Below are 15,482 nucleotides of genomic sequence, written 5' to 3'. Positions count from 1 at the left end.
GTTGGGTGACAAAGCAAGCCTCAGTAGATTTAAGAAAACTGAAATCATATCAAGCATCTTTTCCAACCACAATGCTATGAGATTAGAAATCGATCGCAAGAAAAAAAACTAAAATCCACCATCACCCTGATACCAAAACCAGACAAAGATACCATCAAAAAAGAAAACTACAGGCCAATATCTTTGATGAACATAGATGCAAAAATTCTCAACAAAACACTAGCAAACCGAATACAATGCATAAAAAAGATCATACACCACAACCAAGTGGAATTCATCCCAAGTTCACAAGGAAGGACCAACATACAAAAAATAAATGTGCTATACCACGTTAACAAAAGAAAAGACAAAAACCACATGATCATCTCAATAGATGCAGAAAAAGCATATGACTAAATTCAACATCCATTCATGATAAAAACTCTTACCAAAATGGGCATAGAGGGAACATATCTCAACATAATAAAAGTTATTTATGACAAGCCTTCCTGCTAAAATCTGGAATAAGACAAGGATGTCCACTCTCACCACTTCTATTCAACATAGTATTGGAAGTCCTAGCTACAGCAATCAGACAAGAAAAAGAAATAAAAGGTAAACAAATTGGAAGGGAAGAGGTAAAACTGTCACTATATGCACATGACATGATGCTATACATAGAAAACGCTGAAGACTCCACACAGAAACTAACAGAACTGATAAATGAATTTAGCAAGGCAGCAGGATACAAGATTAACATACAGAAAGAGATTGCATTTCTTTACAACAACAATGAAATAGCAGAAAGGGAATGTGAAAAAAACAATACCTTTTAAAATCACACCCCCAAAAAACCCAAAATACAAAACTTAGGAATAAACCTGACCAAGGAAGTGAAAGACTTATACGCTGAGAATTAAAAAACATTAATAAAGGAAACTGAAGATGATTCAAAGAAATGGAAAGATATCCCATGCTCTTGGATTGGAAGAATTAATATTGTTAAAATGGCAACTACCCAAAGCAATCTACAGATTTAATGCGATCCCTATCAAATTACCCAGGACATTTTTCACAGAACGATAACAAATAATCCTAAAATTTATATGGAATCACAAAAGACCCAGAATTGCTAAAGCAATCCTGAGGAAAAGGAACAAATCAGGAGGCATAACCCTTCCAGACTTCAGACAATACTTCAAAGCTACAGTAATCAAAACAGTGTGGTACTGGCACAAAAACAAACAGATCAACGGAACAGAACAGAGAGCCCAGAAATAAACCCACACCCCCATGGCCAATTAATCTTCAACAAAGGAGGCAAGAATATACAATGGGAAAAAGGAAGTATCTTCATCGAGTGGTGCTGGGTAAGTTGGACAGCTGCCTGTAAATCAATGAAGTTAGAACACATCCTCACACCATGCACAAAAATAAACTCAAAATGGCTTAAAGACTTAAATATAAGACAAGACCCCATAAAACTCCTATAAGAGACTGTAGGCAAAACATTCTCTGATAGAAACTGTACCACTGTTTTCTTAGGTCTCCCAAGGCAACAGAAAATAAACAAAATAAAAACAAAAATAAACAAATGGGAGTCTGCCTGCTGATGCAGGGGACACGGGTTCATGCCCCGGTCCAGGAGGATCCCACATGCCGCGGAGCGGCTGGGCCCGTGAGCCATGGCCGTTGAGCCTGCGCATCCGAAGCCTGTGCTCTGCAATGGGAGAGGCCACAACAGTGAGAGGCCCACGTACCGCAAAAAATAAATAAATAAATAAACAAATGGGACCTAATCAAATTTACAAGCTTTTGCACAGCAAAGGAAACCATAAACAAAACGAAAAGACAACTTATGGAATGGGAAAAAATATTTGCGAACAATGTGACCAGCAAGGGCTTAATTTCCAAAATATACAAACAGTTCATACAACTCAACAACAACCAAAAAAAAAAACCAAACAGCCAAATCAAAAATGGCTAGAAGACCTAAATAGACATTTATCCAAAGAAGACAGATAGATGGTCAATAGGCACATGAAATGATGTTCAACATCACTAATTATTAGAGAAATGCAAATCAAAACTACAGTGAGGTACCACCAACTCACACCAGTCAGAATGGCCATCATTAAAAAGTCTATACACAATAAATGCTGGAGAGGGTGTGGAGAAAAGGGAACCCTCCTTCACTGTTGGTGGGAATGCAAGTTAGTGCAGCCACTATGGAAAAGAGTATGGAAAACTAAAAAGATATTACCATGTGATCCCACACCTGGGCATATATCCAGAAAAAGACATAGTTCAAAAGGATACACGTGGGCTTCCCTGGTGGCGCAGTGGTTGAGAGTCCGCCTGCCGATGCAGGGGACACGGGTCCGTGCCCCAGTCTGGGAAGATCCCACATACCGCGGAGCGGCTAGGCCTGTGAGCCATGGCTGCTGAGCATACGCGTCCAGAGCCTGTGCTCCGCAACGGGAGAGGCCACAACAGTGAGAGGCCCGTGTACCGCAAAAAAAAAAAAAAAAAAAAAAAGGATACATGTGCCCCCATGTTCACTTCAGCACTATTCACAATAGCCAAGACATGGGAACAACCTAAATATCCATCGGCAGATGAATGGATAAAGAAGATGTGGTGCATATATACAATAGAATACTACTCAGCCACAAAAAAATAATGGCACATGCAGCAACATGAATACAACTAGAGATTACCATACCAAGTGAAGTAAGCCTGAAAGAGAAAGACAAATACCGTACGATATCACTTATATGTGGAATCTAAAATAGGGCACAAATGAACCTATCTATGAAACAGAAACAGACTAGGACATAGAGAACAGATTTGTGGTTGCCAAGGGGGAAGAGAGGTAGGGGAGGGATGGACTGGGAGTTGGGGTTAGTACATATTACATATAGACTGGATAAGCAACAAGGTCCTACTGTATAGCACAGGGAACTATATTCAATATCCTAGGATAAACCATAATGGAAAAGAATATTTAAAAAGGATGTATATATGTATATAACTGAGTCACTCTGCTGTACAGCAGAAATTAACACAACATTGTAAATCAACTACACTTCAATAAAAAATAAATTTTAAAAATATATTTCAGTTTTTACCTATCGAATTGACAAAATGTAAAAAATTATAATACTAACCTACAAAAAGTTCCTAAAGTTAATAAGCGAGTTTTGCAAGGTCACTGAATAAAATCAATAGACAAAACCCAATTGTATTTCTATACTAGCACTGAACAGTTAGAAATTGAACCATGTCATTTAGTATAATCTAACAAAATATGTACCGGAACTATATGCTGAAAACAACAAAACACTGATGAGAAAAACAAAAGAAAATGTAATAAAATGGAGAGATAGACCATGTTCACGGATTGGAAGACTCAGTATCTTTAAGTATGTCAAACATCCCCAAACCGATATACAGATTTAACACAATCCCAATTAAAATTCTAGCAGGGGGGCTTCCCTGGTGGCGCAGTGGTTGAGAGTCCGCCTGCCGATGTAGAGGACGCGGGTTCGTGCCCCGGTCTGGGAAGATCCCACATGCCGCGGAGCGGCTGGGCCCGTGAGCCGTGGCCGCTGAGCCTGCGTGTCCGGAGCCTGTGCTCCGCAACGGGAGAGGCCACAACAGTGAGAGGCCCGTGTACCGCAAAAAAAAAAAAAAAAAATTCTAGCAGGATTCTGTAGACACTAACAAGCTGATTCTAAAATTTATATGGGAATGCAAGAAACTAAACAGTTAAAACAATTCAGGAAAAACAAGGGTGGAGGATTCACACTACCTGACTATAAGACTTACTACAAAGCTGCAGTAATCAAAAGACAACATGCGGTATTTGCTAAAGGATAGACAGCATAAACCAATAGAACAGGGTGTAGAAATAGACCCACACATACATGGTCAATCGATTTCCAATAAAGGAGCAAAGGCAATTCAAAGGAGAAAGGACTACTTTTCAACAAACGGTGAAAGAAATGGATGTCCAAATGGAAAAAAAAAACCTTCAATCTGGGCCTCATACTTTATATAAAAATCAATTAAAAATGGATCATAGACTTAAATGTAAACGTTAAATTATAAAACTTTTAGCAGAAAACATAGGAAAAATACTTATGACCTCCACCTAGGCAAAGACATCTTAGCAATAACATCAAAAACAATCTCTAAAAGAAAAAAATGATGAATTGGTCTTTAAGAACTTTCGCTCTGTGGGAGATTGTGTTAAGAGAATGAGAATACAAGCCACAGACCATAATAAAATATAAAGTATCTGCAAATCACTTATCTGACAAAGAACCTGTATCCAGACTATATAAAGAACATTTAAAACTCAACAGCAAGAAAACAACCCAGTTCAATGGGCCAAAGATGGAACAGGTACTTCACCAAAGAAATACAGATGGCAAATAAGCCCATGAAAAGATGCTCAACATCATTAGTCATTGAGGAAATAGAAATTGAAACCACAATGAGTTACTACTACACACACCTATTAGAATGGCTAAAACACACACAAAAAACTAGACATTACCAAGTGCTGACAAGTGAGGCAAACTGGAACTCTCACCCATTGTTAGAGGGAATGCAAAATGGCAGCAACATTTAGGTAAACGGTTTGGCGATTTCTTATAAAATTAAATATACACTTATCACATGGCACAGCAATCTGACTCCTAGGGTATTTACCCAAAAGAAATGAAAATTTTTGTTTACACAAAAGCCTGTACATGAACAGATGTAGAGAACAAACATACGGATACCAAAGAGGAAAGGGGGGCGGTGTGTGGAATGAATTGGGAGATTGGGATTGCTATATATACACTATTGATACTATGTATAAAAGAGAGAACTAACGAGAACCTACTGTATAGCACAAGGAACTCTACTCAGTGCTCTGTGGTGACCTAAATGGGAAGGAAATCCAAAAACGAGGGGATATATGTATACGTATAGCTGATTCACTTTGCTGTATAGTAGAAACTAACACAACATTGTAAAGCAACTGTCCTCCAATAATTAAAAAAAAGCCTACACATGAATGTTTACAGCAACTCTATTCATAACTGCCAAAAACTGGTAAAATCCCAAACATCCTTCAAGGAGTGAACAGATAAATCAAGTGTGGTGCTCCACACAATGGAAAGCTACTCAACAATAAAAAGGAACAATCTACTGATACAAAGAACAATATGGATGAATTTCAAAGGCATTACACTTAGTGAAAGAAGCCAAACTCAAAATGGTACTACAGATTTGTATGATGCTCTGGAAAGATAGAACTATACGGAATGAAGAAAACATCAAATGGTTGCTAGAGGTTGGGGTGAGGGGTGGTTTTGATTACAAAGGGACAGAAAAAGAATGTTGTGAGGTGATGGAACTGTTCTATATACTGATTGTGGTGGGAGTTACACAACTCAGTGCATTTGTCAGAACTCACAGAACTGCACAACAGCAAAGCAAATTTTACTGCATGTAAATTTAAAGTTAAAATTAAAAAAATATAAATAAACCCTAGGTATTACAGGCTGAGATAGACTGCAGGGAAATGGCATTCTCATTAACTGCTGACAAGAGCATAAAGTAGTACAAACTCAATCTGGCAAAACAAGACAATAAAAGCATGAATTCAAAATAAGGCACCATAAGGTTCTGAAGATAAGGAGAATAATAAATACTCTTTAATCTTCAGCACTCCATTCTCCATAAGGCACCATAAGGTTCTGAAGACAAGGAGGATAATAAATACTCTTTAATCTTCAGCACTCCATTCTACATATAAAACCCAAGATTCAAATTTTCAGAGTGGTTGGTACATGGTCAGTGTTCAATGAATGATGCTGATGAATGAATGGAAGGAAAGGGTGAATATGCAGCAATTCCACTTTTGGGCATTTGCCCAAAGGAAATAATTAAGGCTGTACAAAAGACTTAATTATTAAGAGGACTATAAAATGCAACATCACACACTCCTTAAAAATGGTCATGTATTTCTCCACTTGCTGGCATAGGAAGATGTCCATGATACATCACTGTATTTAAAAAGAACACTCCAAAACAACATCCAGCACAGCCCCACTTTTGTTCAAAGAAAAACTATAGATCTATAAATCCTATATCTTCTTTTATTCTGCAGAGATGAATAACACATCTGAAAGACTACAGAGCACAACATTAAGTGTTCATCTCATGGCAGTAGGATTACTAGTGATTTTTAGTTTCTTTTTACTCGTCAGCATTTTGTTTTTTCCACAACGAAGATCTGTTATTTTACAATTAACTTTGTTTAAAGAGCACTGATAAGAGAGTCCTAACACTTCTGATATAAACAGAATCTTCTGAGGCTGAGATATCCAGGAGGAAAAACACCCTCTTCCTCAGAAGCCCTATCTGAGAGAAGATCCAGTCTCAAAGGACTAGAGGTCTGACCCACAGAGGCTGTTCTCAAACATGACCTCTGAGGGAAAAAAGGCTGGCACCCACCTGTATAGATGTCCATGAAGCTGTGCAGGGCCAAACAATGGGGATTCAGACACATCTTCACCTGGGCAGTCACCACCTGCAGCCAGCTGGCTGTCAGCAGCCAGCACTCCTGGGGCCCGGCCAGGGAGCTAGTACCAAGAACATCAACAAAAAAACAGAAGGGAAATCAACTTACTGCAGTTCCTGGGCTCAATGATCAATGGCAAAAATCCTCAAGACTTTAAAAATAGTAGGCAAATGAAGGTGTTGGACCTTGCGTTCCAAGGATTTTCTAGGTGGGTGTTCCCACTTCCCTGGACTGGCCTATAGAATCACCCCTCAAGTTAATATAATTCTGAACTTATAACCCAATTTAACCAACCCCAATGAATTCCCAAATCCAAGCATTATGCCAGGCAGTCCAGAAGTAAACTAAATCCTAAGTTGGTGATAGGAACATTTCAAGAGAAATGATGGATAATCACTATTATCATTATTATTTTATTTCTGACAATTGGAAAAGTAAAGGAAAGCTTAAGAAAAGCTGAGAAGAACATCTTCAAAGGTTATAGCCTTAAAGGTATTTGAAGAAAGGGGCAGTACAGGCCATGTAAGATGGGGCAGCTCGGGAAGGGTAAATCTGAAAGAGGTGCTTACTTTTGTCCCCCTTTGAACAATGGGCTGCTACAGAGAAGGCACTGCGTGGATGGAGACTCATAATAATTCGACCAAGAAGTCTGCTCGATGGTGACTGTCTCCTCGCTCACGTTGGACAGGACGAGTCGAGAGCTATTGAGTTCATGAATCAAGGTGAAGACCTCAGCCAGCTCTGACTCATTCTCAGGAATCTGCAGGACTTTGCGCAGCAGCTGCAGCGTTGACTGGCGCTGGATCTCCCTCTGGGCTGCGCTCAGGGGCTCTGTGGCGCTCAGCACATCCGAGAGTGGTGAGCTCGCCTCCTGAAGAGAGTGGATTGATCACTAAGCGCCCAGGGCATAAAGAGCCAGCGTGAGGCCAAAACCATGAGTGGCAGAGAGATGGGCCCATGACGGAGAGCTGGGAAACCTAGGTTCCTAACCAACTCAGCTAATAACTCACTGTGTGACTCACGGCAAGTGTTTTCTCTCTCTAGCGCTGTTTCTCCACCAGTAGAATGAGAGGATTATACACACCTCTTGGTAATGGTTTCAAGAGTCAGCTCCCATTCACCGGGTATTGGGTTTGGAGGATAACAGTCCAGGGGTTCAATTCTGGTTAGGCCACTGAACAGCTATATATATGGGTGACCCACAGCAAGTTACTTAATCTTTCTGAGCCTCAATTTCCTCACCTACGAAATGAAGGATCAAAATACTAATAATCTCCTAGAGTTGTTGTACAGTAAATGAGACAGTATTGCAACAAAAATTCTATGAATGGTAATTATGATTTATAAACAAGTACCTATACAGCTTAAAGCATTTATCTTTAATAGTGTGTGGCTTCTTGGTACAAGGGAACTTTATACACCAGTCAGAGGCTTCCAGGAAACAAGGTTCTGAAACACTCACTGAAACAGGTCCTTCTGAGGCAGGTCCCTTCTCAATGGAGGTCCCTCCCTGATCCCTTGTGCAAATGCAGTGTGAAATCAAGCCCTCCTTCTTGCTCCCAGAGTCCACTCCTTTACTGCAGATTTCATTTTCTCACAGTTGGTAAACCAGTCCCCTGCCCTGCTTATTTACTGATTCCCAATACCACCATGAGAGCACACAAAAGATGCTAATTCATATTTGCTAGACACATTATTTTGTTTTATAGAAGTTAACTGCTTAGTAACAACTTATTACTCAGTATAACTACGACAACTCGTCTCACTATCTGTAAGTCTGGTTACCTATCTTTCCCCCCAACTAGACTGTAAGCTCCTAGAGGGAAGTGGCCATGTCTTATTCATCTTTGTAGCCCCCAAAGCCTGACCAATAATAGGCATTCAATACATGCTTGCTGAAAGAAAGAATGAATGAATGGCTGTAGAAGAGCTGAGTGACACTAGAATGAGTTGCCCCAGGAGGCTGTGTGTTCCCAGTCAGGACTATGTTGAATCATGGGCTGGAAGATCGGTTGGAAAGCGTACTATCCTTTGGCTCTGAGCCACAGATGAAAGATGGAAAGGAATGAAGATCATTCCAGCCCAGAGATGTTGTGGTCTTAATTACAGCCACTGGCAACAAACTGCACAGGAAATGTATGGTCACCAGAGGACTCCAAAGAGAAGGTACACAAAGGACCTTGGGTTTCTGACCAGTGTTTTATTTTGTGGAAAACAATAATTATATTTTGCTTCTCCAAAATTTAGAGAATTAGAAGGTGAGGGAATGTCTGAAGATGAGGGTCATGGTGGTAAGCAGCTACCAGTTAGCCCAAGATAGAAGAATATAATAAGAGTGGGATTTGAAACCAATTGGCAAAAGGTGCCTAGATAACTCCTGTCTAACCTGGAAAGTTAAGTCACCTCGTCATTCCAGATCTAGAGACCAACATCCATTTTCACACTGTAAGTCACATCAACAGCTACAACGAAACAGGAAAAAGGAATGTTCAGAGCCATCTACCTACACAGAACTCAATCCCATTCCATAATCATGGACTGACACATTATATATGTAAGCTCCAGCATTAGAAGTATGGGAGCTGGGAATTCCCTGGGTGGTCCAGTGGTTAGGGCTCCTCGCTCTCACAGCTGAGGGCCCAGGTTCAATCCCTGGTTTGGGAACTAAGATCCCACAAACCATGCGGCCAGTGGGGGAAATAAAAAGTAGTAGTATCGGGGCTTCCCTGGTGGCGCAGTGGTTGAGAGTCCGCCTGCAGATGCAGGGGACACAGGTTCGTGCCCCGGTCCGGGAAGATCCCACATGCCACAGAGTGGCTGGGCCCGTGAGCCATGGCCACTGAGCCTGCGCGTCCGGAGCCTGTGCTCCGCAACAGAAGAGGCCACAACAGTGAGAGGCCCACGTACCACAAAAAAAAAAAAAAAAAAAAAAAAAGGTAGTAGTATGGGGGCAACAGACACACCTGTCCTACAAGTAATCGCGGTCTCACAGGGAGCTAACAGAGAGTCAAGACAGGGTGTGGTCAATATTTTCTATTTCTCTATGCTTCCTTAGAACCTTTATATCCACATTTCTACAGAGTTCTAATCAGAGTACCCATACCATCTAAATTTTTTCACTTATTAGATCATAAACCATTTCAATTTTGCAGACTAATCTTTATATTTATCTTTTTATGCAACATCTTAATATTTAGTTATAAAGATATGTTATAATTTATTTTATTTCAATGGTGGACACAGGTTATTTCTAATTTCATCTGTTGTAATTACAGAATGTATGATGTTCTAGATGGGCTTTAGTTCAGATATTTTGTTTAATTCTGTCTAGAAATATGTATTCTCATATTTGTCAAAAACATGTGCTCTGAATTTGATTCTCAACACCTATCAAGAACCACGAAAATGTGTGCTGTGTGTGTGCACCAACAGTTTTACTCTGGGAAACTGACTTAAGGAAATAGTTCAAACAAAGGATGTCTGAGTAATACAATGTTATAATGTTTCTTCATACTTTATTTAAATTCTGGGAATGGTAGCATAACTTTATTTTTTGTAACTAATGCTTTACCTTTTTTTTTTCTTTTTGCATTTCTATAACCAAATAATTGACATGGAGTTCATTTGGGGTGTAAGTTGTAGATATAAATCAGTTTTCTTTATATTGCACTACAATCATCCCTATTTATTAAATAACACGCACTTTCTTGAAGGAAAAAAAAAAAAGACAGGGTGTGGTCGATGCTTTTAACGTGAAGCGGAGCACATTAAACACATGGAGAAGCCAAAAGGAAAGCTCACTGCCAGCAGAGGGCACCGTGTGGGACAACAGAATATGATGGAAGGTATGGAACCATTTTACATGCAATTTCAAGCGTTTACAGACTCCTTTAAGCTCAATTCTGAGTGTTCTCTAGGGCTCATGGCCCTGAGAATAAAATGCCCAGATCTAATCCACCTTGCCTGCCTTGTTTTACTGATGGGGAAACAAAAATTCAGGAGAGGGAAAGCGAGCAGCTTAGGGTCACTCCCAGGCAGGTCTCTCAATTCCTAGTCTCAGTGTTTTTTTCCTTTACTTTAGTTCCACTTCCCTTTCTCACAAAGATGATAACCTCAGAACACCATCTCAAGCACAGACCTGAAGATCAAGGGGGTGAGATTCACCTGCCAGAAAGCCCCTCCCCTCCATATGCACAGAAAACTTAGCTTGAGGCAGTCCCCGCCCCCCTCAGTCCTGTCCACTCCCAAACCCCCTGACCTCCTGACGTAACCTTCTTCTGGGTCTCTCCCTGACTCAAGGACATTCAGTGTGACCCCACTGCCTAAAAAACAAACTGCCAGGTCTTAGCATTAAAGATCGTCCATGATATGGCCCCAATATGCCTTTCAAGACTTGTTTTCCATGATCCTCCCCACACACTCTCTCCTCTAACCCAACGGAACGAACACCAGACTCCCTACCTCTTCACTTCTGCTCATACTAGTCCCTGAGTATATGGCATGCCTTCCCCTTCCACCCACATCCTGCACATCTTGTGAGGTGCAGCTGAGATCTGGAGTAACCAGGCTCCATCTTGGATCCTGACCTGTTGTTCCGCGTGCCATCCTCTTTCCCTGCAAAGCGGATGAATGAGATCTCTCTTCTTAGCCTCATCCTAGTCATTCTATTCCCTGCCTTAGGTACTACATCTTTCTGTTCACTTAAAAAAATTCACATGTGGAAATTCAGAGGCCCTCTGAAACTGCCTATTTTCCCTGGTTCTAATAAACCAACAAACAACAACAAAAAAAACAAGCCCTAAGAAGCCAAGTGGAATGTGTTTACTATCCAAACAGTTTGGCCCAACTTCAGGGAGGAGGCCTGCCACACTGCTAGAAGTAAAGCTTTGTGGTTGGCCAAATGCTCTGCAAGAAACCTGAGAAGCAGTAATCTCATCTACAATGTCCTGGGGTTGGCACTCTGTATTTACCAAAATTCTATTTACAGGCCCTTCACCAGCCTCAGAGCTAAAAGGATGTAACCCTTCCACCCCTGTCTTCTTCAGAATCCTCTTTAAGGTCCATGTTGGCTTCCCCCCGGCACCCCCGTGAATGAACTTTTGGTCCACTGAGCTAGAAGGTTCACAGAGATCAAGGTATCTGGTCAGCCCCCACAGCTTGGCAAAGAGGACAAGGAAGCCCAGAAAGAAGGCACCTGCCCAGGTTCAGAACCTGTAACTTGGTTCCAGTTCGGGTGCTAACTACTACTGTGTACTAAGAAATCCTTTTATTTCTCCTAAAGCTGGTCTGCTAACAGAGCCCAATCCAAGGCTGTGGGGTGTGTTTGGGGAAGGAACTCACGAGAACCTTGGTGGTTTTCTCAGTCCGGTCTTTGGCAAGGTTAAAACCACAGCTGGGACAAATCCGCGGTTTATGCCGATTGGTGTAGACATAGCTACAAGAGGGATTCTTGCACTTTCCCCGACCTCTTGATGTAGCCAGGCCCAAATCCTAAAAAAGTAAGACTGCAGTTCAATTCTACAAGTCAACTTACACCTGGGCAGAGCCGAGAATCAGGATGACCTGCTGTGGGTAAAACAGAGAGGGCAATCACAAAACCAGATTTAGACGAACTCTCCAAGAGCCTTGAAGCAAGACACTTTTTCTGCAGCTATCCCCTTTCAGTCTTAATACAGCCTAAATAATTGTGGCAAGTCCTTCCCTATCTGTGAAACAAGTGAGTTGAATCTCAAAGGTCAGAAATTCAACTGCCTTCAGGGTCCAGGCAATCAGCAGAGTGAAACAGGCCTGTTCTAACAGAGTGCCAGAGACTGTGGTGAACTGAAGATTTCAAGCTCCAATGAAGATAAATTGTGACTTCTGGACTATTTAAGCTCAAACCTCTGGCACCTAGACTCCTACGACAAGCTACAGTCTAATTAGCCGAAGAGAAGGTCCTGGGCAGTTCCCACCAGATGGTATCCCTAGTGGCCTCTCATAGCCAAACGGAAGAGATAGTGAAGGGATGGATGGCATGGAGAAGGTAGTAATTAGGTCTTTAGAAGAAGAAGCCTGAGCAGCTCTCTAGGATAAGAGAGACACTCTCCCCAAGGATCAGGCCAGATGAGGCACTGACCCACCATACTATGCGCTGTCTTGTTGCTACTGAATCCTAGCACAGGGCATGGCACAGAGCAGGTGCTCAATAAAGTTTCTGAATTTTTAAAAATCTAGCTGCTTTCTCAAGATCTGTGTATCTTACTCATCCAGGGAAACTGCCAAATGATACCTGGCTGATTGGTACCTTAAGGATCAACAAAACTAGAGAACGTTGAGGAAGAGAAGCCCTAACATGCTTTCTAAACCAACAGAGTATTTTACAGACTGAAAACTGAGGACCAGAGAAGGAAAGAGCCTTGCTCAAGGTTAGATGCCATGCTAGCAGCAGAGCCAGAACCACTTTTGGACTAGGTCTTTCGACACCCAGTGTTTACTCCACTGCTCCAGGCTGCTTACCCTGCAAAAGGACGACCCCAGAGTCACACATTCATTTATTGGGATGTTAACATGTGTTATGTTAAAAATAAAAGTGGGGGAGGGAAAACCTTGGTGAGAAACACCAGGCTAAACAAAAGTTGCTTCACTAAAGCACTTCTCAAACCCTTTCAGATACTAGTACTGAATGTGACTCTGTTTTAGGGAGGAAAAAAATACATTTCTCGAACTTATATGTAGACCACACTTTTGAGGCTAAAAGGTCCAAAGACTGCTGAATGTTGAAGCTAGACTGGATTCTCATCTCCAGCTACTCTCAAAAGAAGTATCCTGGTCTCAGCTGGCCTACACTTCATGGATCTCATCTGGGAAAAAGAGCAAACCTAGATGATTCACCCAGTAGCTATCATCTGTACCACTGACAGGATCTTCAGAATCTATGATCTAGCCCTCACCCTACTCTCACTCCCAAGTACCACTCCCCACCCACCTCAGACTCCTACTCACTCTCAACCACACAATCAAACCACCTCTATGTCAACCCATCACCTGTCTGCACTTACCAGTGTGACGGTGCAGCTATACTTATATGGAGGAAACATATCAGGCTTGACCTCTACAACTTTCACCTGAGATGTCCTGTTGGCTGGGCCATTTGGTAGCTGTAGATCAAAACAAATTATTTTAGTGCTTCTGAACCTCAGTCAAACTCCTGAGGTCCTGTGTCCTGAAACAGCTTGAGGAAACAGTTGCCCAGGCATTTGTAGAGCTACGCTCCAAATGAGCCCTCTGGAATGCTAGTCAGCAGTCACCAGCCCACCAAAGGTTGAGTGTCACTTTCAACTCCAGGGGTTCCCACACTCTTTTGCACAGCTTCTAACACTGCATATCAGAAACACTATGAGTCTGATTTACAATGTAATAGCTCTGTACACAACTATGTGGTTGAATTATGCTGACATAAAGAAGTCTGGGGAATTCCCTGGTGGTCCAGTGGTTAGGACACCACACTTCCACTGCTGGGGGTCTGGGTTCAATCCCTGGCCAGGGAACTAAGATCCTGCAACCTGCAACCTGCATGGCACGGCCAAAAAAAAAAAAAAAACAAGAAGTTTGAAAGATTATTCACTAAAGTGTCACAGGTTGAGGGAAAGATCATGGTTGTTTTCCATTTTACCACTATCTATAAAAATTTTCAAATGTTCTATATGGAATGTAAAAAAGAAAAGATGAAGAAAGCATTCTAAATTAAAAATAATTATTCTGTAATAATGAATTTAAGTTAATTTTCAGAACATAAGATTTCATGTAACTTAACGGGTTTAAGACTAGTAAAAGGGTTTATGGCTTTTTAACAAATACCCAATTTGCCAATTAAAAGGAAACTACACAGAAGACTGGGAATTTACACACATGAAGGGAATCTAAGGGCTGGAAATCTAGGAAGCAGCTGAAGCAGACTCGATTACCGTCCTTCTATTCCCCAAGATCACACATGCACCCAGTGGTGACACCACATTTGGGTGAAAACAGATCAACCTTCAAAGTAGAAGCTGGCTGATAGCCTTGTTGGGGCAAATTTAGAACTATCAAACAAAAGCAGTTCCCTGACAGAGAGCACATGGCAAGGGAGATGGCAGACTTGATACTCCTATTCCAATTTGGTCCATGTCAGGGTTTTCAATTTCAAACTGAGGGATTGTGAAATTAACTTAATGGGCTGAAACCAGCATTTTGGAAAAAGAAATGGAAAAATGACTGCATAAAATAAGGGCATAGCTTCATTAAACTTTTCATGTGTATATATATGTATATATTTACCGGGCTGTGATGTAGAAATGTGTTTGTTACTGACGGCCATGCTCTCAAAAGTGCTGATTTAGGGATCTTTGATCATATTCAAGTCACAAATGGCGAAACAACTAAAAAAAAAAATCTAATAATAAATATACTTGAACACATGCAATTTTGACACCTGAGAAATCTTTAATAGCTCTATCATTAAATGGAATGAACTGTACTGGTTACAAACCAGTACATGGAGAAAGAGCCATGCTTTTAGGTTTAAAAAATTACATTTAAAAGATAAACACAGACTAATGCAGGAAAGAACTTGGCTGAATGAGCGCACACCAGACCATCAATAACAGTTATTTCTGGGTGGCAGGATCAGAAGAGGCTTATTTTCTTTCTGCCTTACCTGAATTTTCTTTGTTTTCTATAACAACCATGCATTCATTTTTTCTAAAAAGACATGACAACTAAATGCAGCATATAAGCCTAGATCGGATCCTGTTCTAACGTAGAAAATGCTATAAAGGACACAATTGGGTAAAACCGACGAAACTGGAATACAAATGATAAAGTATCAATGTTTCAGTAACAGAATATCTCTAGTCTTAGGAAATACACACTGAAGCATTAAAGAGTAAAAGGCCATGTTACC

General features: G+C 41.0%; 1 protein-coding gene across 5 annotated transcripts in view; it reads right to left on the bottom strand.

Annotated features, from left to right (window-relative positions):
* HMGXB3 (HMG-box containing 3) overlaps positions 1–15,482 on the bottom strand; it is a 53,502-nt gene that overhangs the window by 14,318 nt on the left and 23,702 nt on the right. For 4 of the 5 annotated variants that reach the window (XM_060143973.1, XM_060143975.1, XM_060143977.1 and 1 more), the window contains 4 exons: positions 13,600–13,698; positions 11,903–12,052; positions 7,132–7,433; positions 6,496–6,623 (listed from right to left, as the gene is read on the bottom strand). In XM_060143973.1, coding sequence (XP_059999956.1) covers positions 6,496–6,623; positions 7,132–7,433; positions 11,903–12,052; positions 13,600–13,698 — 679 coding nt within the window. The remainder of the gene's footprint in view (positions 1–6,495; positions 6,624–7,131; positions 7,434–11,902; positions 12,053–13,599; positions 13,699–15,482) is intronic. The other variant, XM_060143974.1, reaches the window with a different exon arrangement.

This window comes from Lagenorhynchus albirostris, chromosome 3 (genome assembly GCF_949774975.1).
Source record: "Lagenorhynchus albirostris chromosome 3, mLagAlb1.1, whole genome shotgun sequence".
NCBI lineage: Eukaryota > Metazoa > Chordata > Mammalia > Artiodactyla > Delphinidae > Lagenorhynchus > Lagenorhynchus albirostris.
This window is presented reverse-complemented; position numbering and strand designations above follow the sequence as displayed.